The following is a 14,211-nucleotide window of genomic DNA, read 5'->3' as shown; positions in this document are numbered from 1 at the left end:
CACGGTCGCATGGGGACACAGCCACCGGCAGCAGAGATGAGGGTGCAGGGCTGCATGGGACCTTCCTGTGTCTTTCTCCTGATCTGGGCCCCTGTGTCTGTAAAGCCCAGAACGTTCCTCAGCCCCACCATGTCCATTCCTGGGCTCTCTGAGCACCAGCAGAACCCCTTCTGGGATCCACAGAGTTTTCTCCTTCCCAAGTTCTAGCCTGCCTAGAAAGAGACCTGAACGCAGGGAGGAGAGTTCCATTCCAGATGCTGACCTCTCAGGGCCCCAGACAATGTAAGCTCTGACATTGACCTGGGCCAGGGTCTCAGTCCGGTCCCTGTTGCCTTGGGGCCCAGCTGTGACCTGGCTCTGCTGTTTCCATAGGGAAAGGAATTGAATCATCAGAGGGAGATGTTTTCCCCCGTAGTTTCTCTAGTGGAGCCTGAGAGGATTCAGTCATCGTAGAAGAGGCAGTGTTCACGGTCTGAGTCAAGGCCAGGCCATCTTCCTGAGGGACTCAGTTTACCCTGAGACCAGAGGTTGGAGCCTCCCCAACCTCCTCACCTGACTTAAGCCAGCCACCCTGGGGCTGACTCTGGACATCATTCCCTCTCTTCTCTACCTCGGTTACGCCCCCCACAACCCTCCATCTGGCCCAAGGGAGGAGGGTAGGACTTCCGGACCCCCGGTATCTGCCCAAGCCTCCCCTGGTTGTCTGTTTATCCCACCCCATCGCCGCTCGCCTCCTGCTCTCACGCGGCGATTTGTACTGGATTAAGAGCAGAATCAGCTGATTTTCAGCTAATTTCTCCTCCCACGAGTGATTGCACTTCAAAACCCTGTTCATGTCACTGACACAAATCCCCCAGCCTGCCTGCCTGCCAGCCAGTTTACAAGGAGCAATTGCCACTTCACCCACCACCGGCTCTGTCTACCCTCACTTATCTCGTGGAGCCTCGCCCCTCCCTCTGTTCCCCCCTCCTCATCCCTCCATCCCTCCTCAGCCCAGGGCAGTCCTGCTTCTTAGCTGCCCTGGGATGCGCAGGGAGGGGTGGGGCACTCATGCTCTTCAGAAATGGAACAGTTAAGAGCAGAGCCAGTGGCCAGGGAGTTGGGAGTTGACCCCTGTCCAGGGGTAACCCTGGTGAACTCACACAGACTGTCCCAGCTCTTGAAAAGTCCAAACCTGGGGGTGCCTGGGTGGCCCACTCAGTTAAGTGTCCAACTCTTGATTTTAGCTCAGGTCATGATCTCATGGTTCGAGGGATAGAGCCCTGCACTGGGCTCTGTGCTGAGAGCACAGAGCCTGCTTGGGGATCCTCTCTCTCTCTCTCTCTGCCCCTCCCCTGCTTGCTCTCTCTCTGTCTCAAAATAAATATATAACCATTTTTTAAAAAAGAAATGGGGGAATTAATTTTATTAATGTATTTTATGTATCCAAAATATTATGATTTTAACACACAATCGATACGGAAAATATGAACGAGGCACTTTACACTGCGTTTCTTCTTCGTCATTCCGAGTCTTCAAAATCTCTGCGTTATTTTATACTTTGAGCGCATCTCAATTTGGTTGCTCGGTTTTCATCTGCAGTACGTGATCTGTGTTTAGACTTCACCAGATTTACAGCTGGAGAGGTGGTGTCGGATACCCATGTTGTTCTACCCGTACTTAAAAGTGTTCTAATAACTGATTTGGGGATCTGTTTTTAATTAAATGTAAATTAGATCAAATTAAATCCCATCAAATCAAAAGGGCGCCAGTCACTTTTCAAGAGCCCGTAGCCACCTGTGGTTCTCTGCCCCTGTGTTGGATGCTGGCCCGGGAGAAGGCGGCGGCTTCCCTCCCTGCACCCTCCCCAACACGCACTTGACCCATGGCCCAGGTGAGTCACGTGGTCCTCAAGCCTCCATTTTCCTCACCAAACATGATGCCTTTGGCAACGTGTAGTTGGGGGATTCACTGAGGCGACTCGGGGAGGAGGCATCCCAGTGATGTCCCTCACGGTTACCTCCCAGCATCCCTCCGATGCACTTTAATTCTATAAATAAACATTGATCTGAGATCCTTCCAGACCTGGCCCTGCATGAGGACGGACCCCTGCCTGTCTCACTCAGTGGTGCCTACTGCAGTCTGGCATGGACTGAGCCCTCACCCAGAAAAGATCTGTTGAGTGAGGGGCCGACTCACCATCACCCTGAGACACAGTCATTTTTATCCCCATTTTGCCGCTGAGAAAATCAAGATCTAGCTCAGGATCACCCCCCCACTAAGATGCCTGGGGCAGAGCAAGGTCTCAAACCAAGTCTTCCTGACCCCCCAGGACCTGGGTGTGACCCCCAGGGTCCCCTCCACCGTTCCCAAAGCTGACGAGTTGGCCCTGAGGCCCTGGGGTGGCCCTTGTATTTTTTAAACTCCGAGGGCTCTGTTTACCTGGCTCTGCCGCGGGGCACCCCGCTTGGGCTCTAACTGTCTGTCTCCTCCTGCCCCATTAATCTGGGCCGTGGTACCTGTGCGCCCCAGCATGTAATAAACAACTTAGAGCACACTTTTATGGATTCAGCTATATCAGCAGCTTTCAATCCGATCGCTCTTTATGGCACCTACATGAGGCTTTTATATTGTTGCAATTATTTTGCTTTATATGCTTCCTTTCTTCCCCCCTTCATTTTACTTTATTTTTTACATTTTATTCCCTTTTCCAGCAAAGCCTGCCTGGCGTCCGGGTGGGAAAACCTGCCCAGGGCCGATCAGAGTGGCAATGGGGCCGTGACCTGCTCTCCCCGTCAGGGATGTGCTGTTGCTGTGTCCCCAGCACTGGGGGTGTCATTGTAGATTTGCTGCCTCTCGAGGCTCCTGGAATGGGGCCAAGTGGATGGGTTTTTCGTGAGAGAGAAAGCGCTCCGGGTCTGAACTTTTGAGAGCCCTGGAGCACGTGCACAGAGGGTACTGGAGTTTCTGCCAGTATTGGGCCAGGGCCCGCCCACACAGATAAGCGCCTGGTCACTTCTTAAAGAGCTCCAAAACCGCAAAAGGCAGAGCTATTCGAAGACTTTGGGGTGTTGTTTCATTTTGCGTTTGTAAAGCCCGCTCATGATCCGTTCTCTTTCGTTTTGATCACCGACCCCGAAGTCGCGCAGGGTTAGCTCTGGTGGACCCGTTTGTGCCTTCACAAATACACGTGAGCCCTTCCTATGAGCCGGACGTCGCTCTCTTCCTAGAGAAGTAATGGCTGCGTAATAGGTTACCAGACCTGCAGCCTTCTCTCAGTTCGGAAGTCCAAGATCAGGGGACCAGCATGGCTGGGTTTTGCTGAGGCCTCTCTTCATGGCTGGCAGATGGCTGCCTTCTCGCTGTGTCCTCACGTGGCCAAGACAGAGCCTCTGGTGTCTCTTTCTCTCCTGTCTCATTAAGCCCCCCCTTATGACCTCATGGAGCCCCATCTACTGAAGACCCCCCCCCATCTCCACATACAGTCACGTGGGGGTTGGGGCTTCAACCTACGGTCTGCAGGGGACATAATTCAGTCCAAAGCACAGATCTTTGAGGTTCCCGCCTCACGGAATGTATTAGCTTCCTGAGCTGCTGTAACAAAGTACCGTCAACGGGGGAGGGGCGGCTACACCAGAAATGTCCCCTTACAGCTTTGGAGGCCAGGGGTGTGGGCAGGCCCGCGCCCCCCACTGAAGGCTGGAGGAGAGGCTCCTTCCCTGCCTCCCCACTTCTGTGGGTGCTGGGGATCCTTGCCTTGGAGACATGTCATTGCAGGCTCTGCCTTGCGCTCACCTGGCCTTCTCTTCCACACGTCCGTGTGTCTGTGTGTCTGTGTCTCAATTTCACTCCTCTTGTAAGAACAGGTCCTATTGGGGGTAAGGCCCACCCTGATATAGAAGAACCTCACCTTGATCACATCTGCAAAGACCTTGTTTCCAAATAAGATCATGTTCACCACTGCCGTGGACTTGAACTTGGGGGATTACTACTTAGTCCAGTACAGGGGGTTAGCATTCTGGCCGGCGATGATGGAAGCCAACTAGATAAATGTGGGCGGAGGGGAGGGTGTTGAAGGCAAAAACAGGACAAGGAGAAAAGGGGAAAGGCATGCTGGGTAACGGGAAGGTGGGAGGGCCTCGGAGGCCTCCGGTGGATGCTCCCTAAGCACTGCAGGTAGGAGGCCGAGGGGTGAGAGGGTCCCTGGGGTCACGTCTGCAGGTTCGGCCGTGGTCCCCTGCCCTGCTGCATAAGGACAGAAGTCTCCCATGGCATCAGCCTCTAACGGGGGCTGGGCAGAGACAGGATTTCCGACCCGTGTCTCCAGCTAACCCCTGGCCTCTCCCCAGATGTCGGGGGCCCTGCAGACCCCATCGCCCCGACCATCATCATTCCTCCCAAGAATACCAGCGTGGTGGCCGGGACCTCAGAGGTGACCATGGAGTGCGTGGCCAACGCCAGGTGGGTAGCGCCTGCCCCTGCTTCCCTGAGCCCTGAGCCCTCCACTGCAGCCGGTGCTCCTGACCTGTGGGCTCCGAGGGCGCCAGCTCAGGAAGGCCCGGCAGTGTCACGTGAGGACCCCGCGAAAGGAGGTGGGGCCTCTGCCCTGGAGGAGGGGTGACGAGTTGACGTGCCGGCTACCGCCAGACAGTTGTTGGGTAGGAGCCGGGCGGGCTCGTTGTCTGTGACCCAGAAGGAGAGACCCAGGACCTGGATGGCGGTTACGGGGCAGGAGATCTGAGCCCAGAATATTGAGGCCCCCACTTGGGGCCCTGCGGGCAGCCTGTGCCTTCCCTGCCACGCAGGCAGCCCTCCTTTCTCTCGCACAGGAAACAGTTAAATAACAACTGAGCCTCATCACACGTGAGCGCAGTTCTGTGCTTCCCGTGCAATTTCTTTTCCTCCGACAGGCCAGAGAGGGCAAGCAACCTGCCTGAGACCACCCAGCTGGCCAACAGCAAGATTGCAATAGAACAGGCCACCCCCACTCCCGGGGGCCGAGGGCCATGCTCTGGGCCTCAGTCTCCCTGACTGTAAAATGGGAATGATTTGAGCACCCACCTCCCGAGTGAGGCCTGTAGGTAGAGTGCTGAACCCAGCCTGACCGGGCGCCTCTTAAGTACTCAAGAAAGATGAGCCGATGTGATGGGTGGGGAGTCAGACCTGTGACCCCGAGGTCACATCCAGTTGAAGGTCCCCCCCCCCCCACCGGAGCAGCATTCCTAAGCATATGCTCCCGGTGACCCAGGTTTTCCGCGAGCGCGGGGAAGGCTGCCCCCATGCGGCGGGACTCCACGGAGAAGACCCGCGGTCAAGAACGTGCCTGACGTCCCTCAAGCCAGTGTCGCCCAACTCACTCTGTCACAGGCCCCTTTTCCGTGGAACCCCTCGGTGCAGCCCGTGAAGTGGGCCCAGACCCCTCGAGGATCTGCCAAACCCAATCTCGGGTTCTGGGGGCCCAGGGTGGGTGATGAGGGAGCCCGACCCGCCCTCTGTCTGAGTCAGGAGGCGGTATGTCCGTCCGCCTGCCTTCCTGTCCCCAGACCTTGGGTGACTCTATCTTTTCCTCCTTGTCATGTTGCCCGGCGTCTGGTGCGCAACTGCCTGCCAGCTTCTGTTTGGATGGGACGCAGCGCAAGGGGGACAGAGGAGCACGACACGCGGCTCAGGTGCTCCGTGCACCTGCCGGGCTCTGTTAATTCGCCGGCATTAGCGCATCCCCATGCCCGCAACCCCCATTTCACAGACAAGGAAACCGAGGCCCAGAGCGCTGAAGGGCTTGCAGCTAAGAAGCGACAGGGGCTGGGGTCCCCGGGCTTGCACTCCTGTGCACCCCTGCCCTGGCCCTCAGGTTTCTAGAAGCCCCTGTGGCTGACACCCTGCCTCCCTCGCCCCCTCCAGGCCCCTGATCAAGCTGCACATCATTTGGAAGAAAGATGGGGTGCCGCTGTCGGGCGGCATCAGCGACTACAACCGCCGGCTCACCATCCCCAGCCCCACGGGCAGCGACGCTGGCTACTACGAGTGCGAGGCCGTCCTTCGCAGCAGCAGCGTCCCCTCTGTCGTCCGCGGAGCCTACCTGTCTGTGCTGGGTGAGCTGGGGCAGGGCTGCTGGGGCTCCCCACCCCCCGGGGCCAGGGGCATGGCCGGGTGACCCGAGCAGGGGCTGTATCAAAAGGAGCATGGCTTTGAGCCCTTCCTCTGGTCCTTCTGCCCACAGAACCTCCCCAGTTTGTCAAGGAGCCAGAGAGACACATCACAGCGGAGATGGAGAAGGTGGTGGACATTCCCTGTCGAGCCAAAGGTAACACAGCGGCACGGTCAGTGGGGAACAAGGACCACCCCCCCTCCCCCCAGCCTCTCAGCCGTTCCTTGTCCCCGTCACAAACTTTTCTCAATGCCACTTCCGTCTCTGGGCATCATCACTCTGAGCAGAGAGTCAGTCTGGCTGTGAGCAGACACCCCAGGAAACAAACAGGCCAAATTACCATAATCTCAGGACTGGAAATCAACCCGTTACCGTAACTTGAGGGTTACAAATGAATCCAAATTACCGTAATTTCAGGATAGGCAACAGACTGAAATTGCCCGTAATTTCAGAGTTGGAGACAATGCCAAATTACCGTAATGTCACAACTGCTAGAACTTGGGGTTCCTCTTGCCTGAGATGGCTCTCATGAGCTCCGCTAGGTTTCTGGCCCGTTTTGTCCCATTTTCTGCCCTGCTCTTTCTACTTATCCCCCCCCCCCCCACCCAGTCAGACTTCCTGAAGAATTTCCACTCTTCCCGTCCCCAGCCTCTCTCTTTCTTGGCCTGACAGCCCGAACCCGGGGTGAAATCTGGGGCGATCGGATGGTAGGAGAGAATGTGCACCACGGCCCGTGGTCTAATTTTGAGCAAAGAGGCAGAACATAGCTCAGGCAAGGAGGGGAGGCGCAGGGGAGGGAGGGAGGAAGGACTCCTGAGCCCACGCAAAGGGAAGGCAAAGATCGATTCATTCGCCCAACACACGTTTTTGGAAGGTTTCCCATGTGCCGATAACTGCTCTTGGGCTGGGGAGACACAGAATGAATCCAGCAGCCAAACCCTGGCTCTTAAACTCAGTATTCTCCAAAAGAAGGCAGACCAACCCATAAACAAATAAAGATACCTTATTTCATCTCATCGAAAATGTCATGGGTTGTGAGATGCCCCATTATTTTATGTGCCACTAAGAAAGAAAAAAGACCGCCAATGAAATTATGATGTGCTTTTGATAGGAAGACGCCTTCATCTCAGAGATGTTACCACGTGAAAGAGTGTGCCCCGTGGAAGGGATGAAATACAGCGTCATAGAATGTCAGGGATGAAGAAGAGCTGGCAGGGAGGGGCGAGCAGGTGTAGGGGTCTTGGAGCCAAGAGTGTTCTTTCGAATGGAGGGTGGGAGCTCACCTGGGGAGGTCACATTTGAGCTGAGACCCAGAAGGAGAGAGGAGAGACTAGGGGCGTGTGCGGAACACCATGGCGAGGCCCAGGGGGTGTGGCTTGGGCAAGGCTGAGAGACGGGGAGCCCCTGTTCACCTCCCTGTGCTGACCAGGTAGGAGGGGGCTCCCGGGCAGCCCCAGCCTCCATGTGTGCTGCTTGACACAGGACTCTGTGGTCAGCCCCCATTGAAGGTTCCCAAAACACATAAAAGGCTCTGCTAAATTAAATTGCCGTTAGGGGCGCCTGGGTGGCTCAGTCAGTGAAGCATCCAACTTCGGCTCAGGTCATTATCTCGCGGTTTGTGGGTTTGAGCCCCGCGTCGAGCTCTGTGCTGGCAGCTCAGAGCCTGGAGTCTGCTTCTGATCCTTTGTCTCCCTCTCTCTCTGCCCCTCCCGTGCTCACACTGTGTCTGTCTGTCTCTCTCTCAAAAATAAATAAGCATTAAAAACTTTTTAATTCTACTTAAAAAATTAATTTATGGGGCATCTGGGTGGCTCGGTAGGTTGAGCATCCAACTCTTAATTTCAGCTCAAGCCATGATACTGGGGTCATGGGCTCGAGCCCCTCATCAGACTCTGGGCTGTGCGTGGAGCCTGCTTAAGAGTCTCTCTCTCCCTCTTCCTCTGCCTCCCCTGCTCTCGCTCGCTCTCTTTTAAAAAAATTTTTTTAATTAATTTGTCCAATCCAGCATTTCCAAGCTAACCTCGTCCAGCTAAATTTTCTTGAAACCCCTTCTATTATAAGAACTTGAGAAATGCCCCTCCGAAAACATCTTTCACCTCCTCCAAGGCCATTAGTGGCCCCCGCTAAGAAGGTTCTAGAAACCAAGGCACACAGGGACAGCGTCCCCTCGCAGACTTGCAGGCACCCCTCGGAGGCGGGAGGGAGGGAGCCAGGAGGTGGGCTGACTGTGTCCCACGTGTCCCCCAGGTGTGCCGCCGCCCTCCATCACCTGGTACAAAGACGCAGTGGTGGTGGACGTGGGGAGGCTGACCCGCTTCCGGCAGCGTGGCGACGGGGGCTTGCAGGTCAGCGGGCTGATTCCTGACGACACCGGCATGTTCCAGTGCTTCGCCCGCAACGCGGCTGGCGAGGTGCAGACCTCCACCTACCTGGCTGTCACCAGTAAGTCTGGCCTTTGCCATCCTCCCTCCCCCCCCCGCCCCAGGGCAGCTTCCCCCCAAGACAGCAGGCTCTTGAGGAAAAGTGCTGCATTGTGCAGAGATGGGATTCCAGAAGGCTCAGCAGCGGGGGCGGCTCCGGCCAGCCACGCCCTCTGCTATCCCAGCCTGGGTCTGGCGCTCCAGATGCTCTGAGCCTGCAGCGGGGGTTCAGCGACTCTTGCAGAGAAGCTTCTGTGAGGCCACATCTTGCTGTGGCGTCGCAGCTGCCCCTGGCCTCCGGGGCTGAAGCCACCCCGTGCCAGCTAAGAAGACTCGCTCACGTCTCCAATGAGAGCCAGAGCTTTCATCTCAGTCCCTACATCAGAACTTCTGCTCCCTTGGAGTGTCTTGGCGGTGATCAAGGCTCTCCTGCCTCCTTAACGGGGCTGCATTAGCGGCAAAAGCGACACGCGTGGCCACGCCGTCGACAGCAGAGCTCTGTGCACGTGCAAAGTGCCGCTGGGTTCCTCGCCTCGGCAGCAAGAGGGTGCGCGGTCCCGGGCCTCCCCGGAGTCCCCCAGGGCTCATCCGCCAGCCCCACAGAGGTCGCCTAGCAGGGCAGCCCTGGGCCAGAGGCCAGCTGGTTTGCCTCCAAATGGCAGTGGGGACGGATGGGCTGCCATCTTGTTTCTTGCTGGTCCGCATCTAAGCTCGGCTCCCGCCCGCATCGGACCAGACGGCTCCCTGAGGGCCGGGCCGGGGGAGGCAGCGCAAGTCAGGAAGGCTGTGCTGAGGCTTGAAGAAGCGCAGCTCACCAGGCTGTGGCCTCTCTGGGGCCAGGCCATGTGCCAAGTGGGTGACAGTCTCCTCTTGGCCATGACCCTTTTTCCTTTCAGAACCCAGGGCTTCGAGGTGATGTTCAATGAAGGATGGATCTCATACCTTGCCATGGAGGGTGTGAGCTGCCCTCGGGTCCTCCCTTTTCCCCCATATGGAGGCCTAAGAATCCAGACAGGGGGACTGGGGTAGCCTGGGTCCTTCCACAGGGCAGGGGGTGCAGGGAGCCCCCGAGAGCCCTCAGGGTTTTTCCCAGTGCCGGAGCCCCATCGGGACACCTGCGTCCTTCTCTGCAGCGGGACCCAGCCAGAGTGGCAGGGGCAGGATGCGCCCCTGGCCCTCTAGTGGCGGGGGTTCCTCTGGGGTGTCGCTAAGAGGCCCCACTGTCTCCTTTTGCAGGCATTGCCCCCAACATCACCAGGGGGCCCTTGGACAGCACAGTGATTGACGGCATGTCAGTGGTGCTGGCTTGTGAGACTTCAGGGGCGCCCCGGCCGGCCATCACCTGGCAGAAAGGTAGATGGGACTGATCTCCTCGGAGGGGGCCCACGGGGCAGCCTAGGGCAGTCCTCAGAGCTCAGCTCTGGAGCCAGCCTGGCCGGGTTCCCTATGTACAGTTGTGAAGGTCGTGCACTGCACACACCCAGGGATGGGGCGTCTTTCACACCACAGTGTGCACCACGTGCTGCCCTGAGGGGCTCAAGGCCCTTGGCTCTGCAGCTCCCCAAAACCTGCGATCTTGGGCGAGTTTACTCACTAGAGCCTCAAGATCCCCTGGGTAAACTGAGGACAATTAGGACCTCCTACTCTGGGCTAGCATGAGGACGACCCAAGCGGGCATGAGAAGAGCCCGCACTGTGCCTCGGCAGGGGGGAAGCCCGGGGAGCGGCCGCTGTTGGGTGGTCCCTAGTAGGGTGGTGGCTGTCCGTGCAAGTGCAAGAAAGACCATCCCCGCCCCCACGGCCGCGCGGAGGGCGTGAAGCTCAAGGGGTCCAGTCCTCCGAGCCTCCTCCGTTCCCAAAACTCACCTTCCCGGCCCTCCCCGTGTACACACACGCGCGTGCACGCTCACGTGTGCTCGTGCAGCCACTCCCTCGCGCCCTCCGAGTCTGAATGGGGGGGCCCTTCTCCCTGGGACGCCCCGCCCCTGGCCCCCACGCCGCCCCCCCCCCCCACCTTTGTTTCTCCACCTCCTAACATACGAGAGCGCGCGCGCACTCCCTCTGCTTCTCGCCGGTGGCCCCGCCAAGGCGGGGGTTCGGCTCTGCCCGCCGCTGTCTTCCTGCGGCGCAGGGCGGGTCTGACACACCGTAGCCGCTCGGCAAGTATTTGCGGGGGCGAGTGGAGGCCCAGCCGGGCACGCGCACGGACACAGATGAGCGCGCTCACCTGACCCGCGCACTGGCTCAGGCTTCCGGGCAGTGCCTTGCACGTGCGGCTGCCCCTCTGCACAGGCCGGTGGGATTTTCTTTAAAATGGATACAGAAATTAATAAATAAATACGTACATACATACAGAAAGGAGGGGGGCTGGCCCCCCCACCTGCCCGCGTCCGCCCCATCCCCACTCCTTGCTGCTCCCGCCTGTCGCTTCCCTCCATCCCCTCCCTGAAGGTGACTCTCCAGAAGCATCCTGCCTCGGGATGCCCGTCACCACCTTGTCAGAGCTGCCCCCCCCCCCCCCCCCGGCCCGGGTACCAGCTGTCTCCAGGAGCTGCGCCCGGCTGCTTCAGGACACAGTCCCTGGCCTTCTCTGGCGAAGGGCAGACAGCGCGGTGGGGGGGGAGGGGGGGGAGATGCCAGGGGCGCCGGGCTCTGTGCCCGAGTGCCCTTGTGCCCGTCACCGCGACAGACACCCCTCTGGGCCTCACCCCCACCCCGCCCTGCCCCCGCCGCCGCTGGGGGCCTGCCCGGGGCCGCCCGGACGGAGCGTCCCCCGAGCCCACCCCGTGTCGCCCCCAGGGGAGCGCATCCTGGCCAGCGGCTCGGTCCAGCTGCCTCGCTTCACGCTGCTGGAGTCGGGCAGCCTGCTCGTCAGCCCCACGCACATCTCCGATGCCGGGGCCTACACCTGCCTGGCCACCAACTCCCGGGGGGTCGACGAGGCCTCGGCCGACCTGGTCGTGTGGGGTGAGTGTGCAGAGCGTGGGCACGCCACACGTCCGCGCGGGAGTGCGTGCACAGCCGCACGCCTGTCCCCCCAGCGGCCCTTCCTACGCGCGAAGGGCTTGGACACGTCACCCCAGCGGCCGGCGGCCGGGAAGGCCGGGCTTCCGCCCATGGGGCCTCGGGAGCGAGGCCGGGGGAGCACGGGGAGGCGGTGCGCAGCGGTCTTCGTATCCTCAGGGCACAAGTCCGCAGCTTGCTCCGTAAAGGGCCAGAGAGTGGCTGTTCTAGGCTTGGTGTGGGCCAGACGCCTGAGTCCCGACTCCTCCACCGACTCTCCTTTCATCACCAAAGCCAGTGTGATCCAGCGCTAGTGCGTTTGCCCAAACAGGCCACCGGCTGGACGTGGCCCAGACTGTAGCAGGCCGGGTGCTGCTTTAAGGACACTAATCAAGCCCCTTGGGGTCAGACAGCAGCACTTGGGATCCAGGCCCAAGACAGCCATGCCTGTGGGGGCCGGGCACCGCGGGCCGCAGATGATCCTACTTCTACCCCAGCCAGACCACTGTCGCGCTGGGAACATGGGCCCCCGGTCATCCTCAGATCTCCATTTGTTTGTCCCTCACGTGGGTCCATGGGGGCAAGATTAAGCCCCTGCCACAAATGTGGCTTTAAAGAATTCGAGTGCCAGAGAGGCACGTTGTTCTGTTGACTGTCAGGGACCCCCGCCATGGGAGACCCGTCCGCGTGCTGGGCATGCCTTCGCCTGCATGCGGAATTCCACTCGCCCTTCCCACCCACCTGCGTCCCGGCTGTCACCCTGGCCCTGTGTGCCCTCCTCGCCACCCTGTCTCCCTGCCCTCTTTCAGCCCGGACGCACATCACCAAGCCTCCCCAGGACCAGAGTGTCATCAAGGGCACCCAGGCCTCCATGGTGTGTGGAGTGACCCAAGACCCGCGAGTGACCGTCAGGTACTGCCTCTGCTGTGACCCCATGGAGGCGAAGGGGGAGGGCAGCTTTGGGGACAGCTGGGCAGGTGTTGACACCAAGCCACAGTCTTGGGGGGGCCCTCCCTATAGAGCGAGTGCAGGGCTGAGCTGAACTGGCTGCATCAGAGGGAGGGGGTATGTGGAAACGTGGAGGAAGAAGGGACGCAGCAGCGAGGGGGGAGGAGAAAGAGGCGTTTGGGTTGGTGACATGTGGACACAGGGGCCCAGGACCCCACTCTAGCACCATCTAAGACCGAAGTCTTAGACCCTCTGCCCACCTAGGGACAGCAGACGGGTCTGGGTAAACAGGCGTGGGAGTGCAGAAAGGCTGGGGCAAGAGAGACAGGGGTGAGGAGAAAGGGCCCCCAGCGGGGCCACCCCACCACTCACCGCAGGAGCCAGGCCTATGGGGAACCAGGTCCCACTGGGGGAGCCACTGGATGGGGCCCTGGAGGAGCAGCCAAGCTGGGACGCCTCCCAAGCTTGGGCTGAGGACCCCGGGAAAGGCTCCAGAAACTCCAGGAGAAAAATGTCCCTTCCGGCTCCCCCTTGAACTCTGGGAAGCTGCGTTAAAAAATGTAACTTCTGCCTTAAAAACAAATATTCCCTCCGTGTTGCTTCCATACTTTACGGCCAATATCACTGCCAAAGCAACCGGCATCAAGGCTGGAAGGGGCCCCGGCACTGATACCACCTGGGAGTCGGCCCCCCGCGGCTCCGGAGGCCGCTGCGTCCTGAGGCGCCATCTGGTGGTCATTGGGCATACGACAGTCTAACAGCCACACCGGATGGGCCCCTAGAAGCCAAGGTTGCCTTTAGGGGCACTAGACTTTTAGACACACGTCCATCCTCAGCCAATCCACTGCGGGCCCCCGGGTTTGAGAAACAGCTCCTCTTTGATCCTTTAAAGACAGTCTTTTAGGGCCAGCACCAACGCAGGCACGAGCCTTGAAATCACAGAGACGTAAATACATTGTCAACGCGTGACTCAAATACCCCTATTCCTGTGATTATTCAATTTTTGTGAAAGAAATATATGTCAACTATACAAATGTTCTCTAAGAGAACCCACATACCCCCCCAGAATACTGCGAGCCCACATATCCCCCCAATAGAATACTGCAGTGAGTCTCCGCCCTCTACATAAGTAGCTATAATTTTATCACCCACTAATTAAAAAACTTTATAATAATAAAAAGCAGTGCTAATTCAGTAACACTTTAAAATAAATTGGCATTTTACTAATTAAAATATCATCTACTGTTATTTGGAAAATACTTGCATATTTTATTCATCCTCTAGATAATTCTTTTTTTTTTCTTTGAAAGTTTATTTATTTATTTTTGAGAGAGAGAGAGCAGAAACAGGAAAGGGGCAAAGAGAGAGAAGAAGACACAGAAGCTGAAGCAGGATACAGGCTCCGAGCTGTCGGCCCACAGCCCGACGCGGGGCTTGAACCCACGCACTGTGAGATCGTGACCTGAGCCGAAGTCGGACGCTTAACCGACTGAGCCCCCCAGGCGCCCCCATTTTCTAGATAGTTCTTCACGGATGAAGGGATTCAGGGATCTCTTGCAATATAGCCACAGACCCACCTCCCCAGGACCCCCAGGGATCCCCAGATGGGAAAACCGTGTTCTGGTTCACGGGAGGGGTCCTCGCCTTAGACTGGAATTCTCCACGTAGGGCAGTCTTTTCTTTCTTTTTTTTTTTTTTTAAATGTTTTATTTAT

The 14,211-nt window shown here is 58.2% G+C and overlaps 1 protein-coding gene across 2 annotated transcripts in view; it reads left to right on the top strand.

Annotated features, from left to right (window-relative positions):
- The window catches only part of SDK2 (sidekick cell adhesion molecule 2), a 261,230-nt gene that overhangs the window by 171,677 nt on the left and 75,342 nt on the right, over positions 1-14,211 (top strand). For both annotated transcript variants that reach the window (XM_039229793.1, XM_039229792.1), the window contains 7 exons: positions 4,329-4,440; positions 5,881-6,071; positions 6,200-6,283; positions 8,375-8,569; positions 9,784-9,900; positions 11,346-11,513; positions 12,359-12,461. In XM_039229793.1, the coding sequence (XP_039085724.1) occupies positions 4,329-4,440; positions 5,881-6,071; positions 6,200-6,283; positions 8,375-8,569; positions 9,784-9,900; positions 11,346-11,513; positions 12,359-12,461 (970 nt within the window). The remainder of the gene's footprint in view (positions 1-4,328; positions 4,441-5,880; positions 6,072-6,199; positions 6,284-8,374; positions 8,570-9,783; positions 9,901-11,345; positions 11,514-12,358; positions 12,462-14,211) is intronic.

The sequence above is a fragment of the Hyaena hyaena genome, unplaced genomic scaffold (genome assembly GCF_003009895.1).
Source record: "Hyaena hyaena isolate Hyena2069 unplaced genomic scaffold, ASM300989v1 scaffold_39, whole genome shotgun sequence".
Taxonomy (NCBI): Eukaryota; Metazoa; Chordata; class Mammalia; order Carnivora; family Hyaenidae; genus Hyaena; species Hyaena hyaena.
This window is presented reverse-complemented; position numbering and strand designations above follow the sequence as displayed.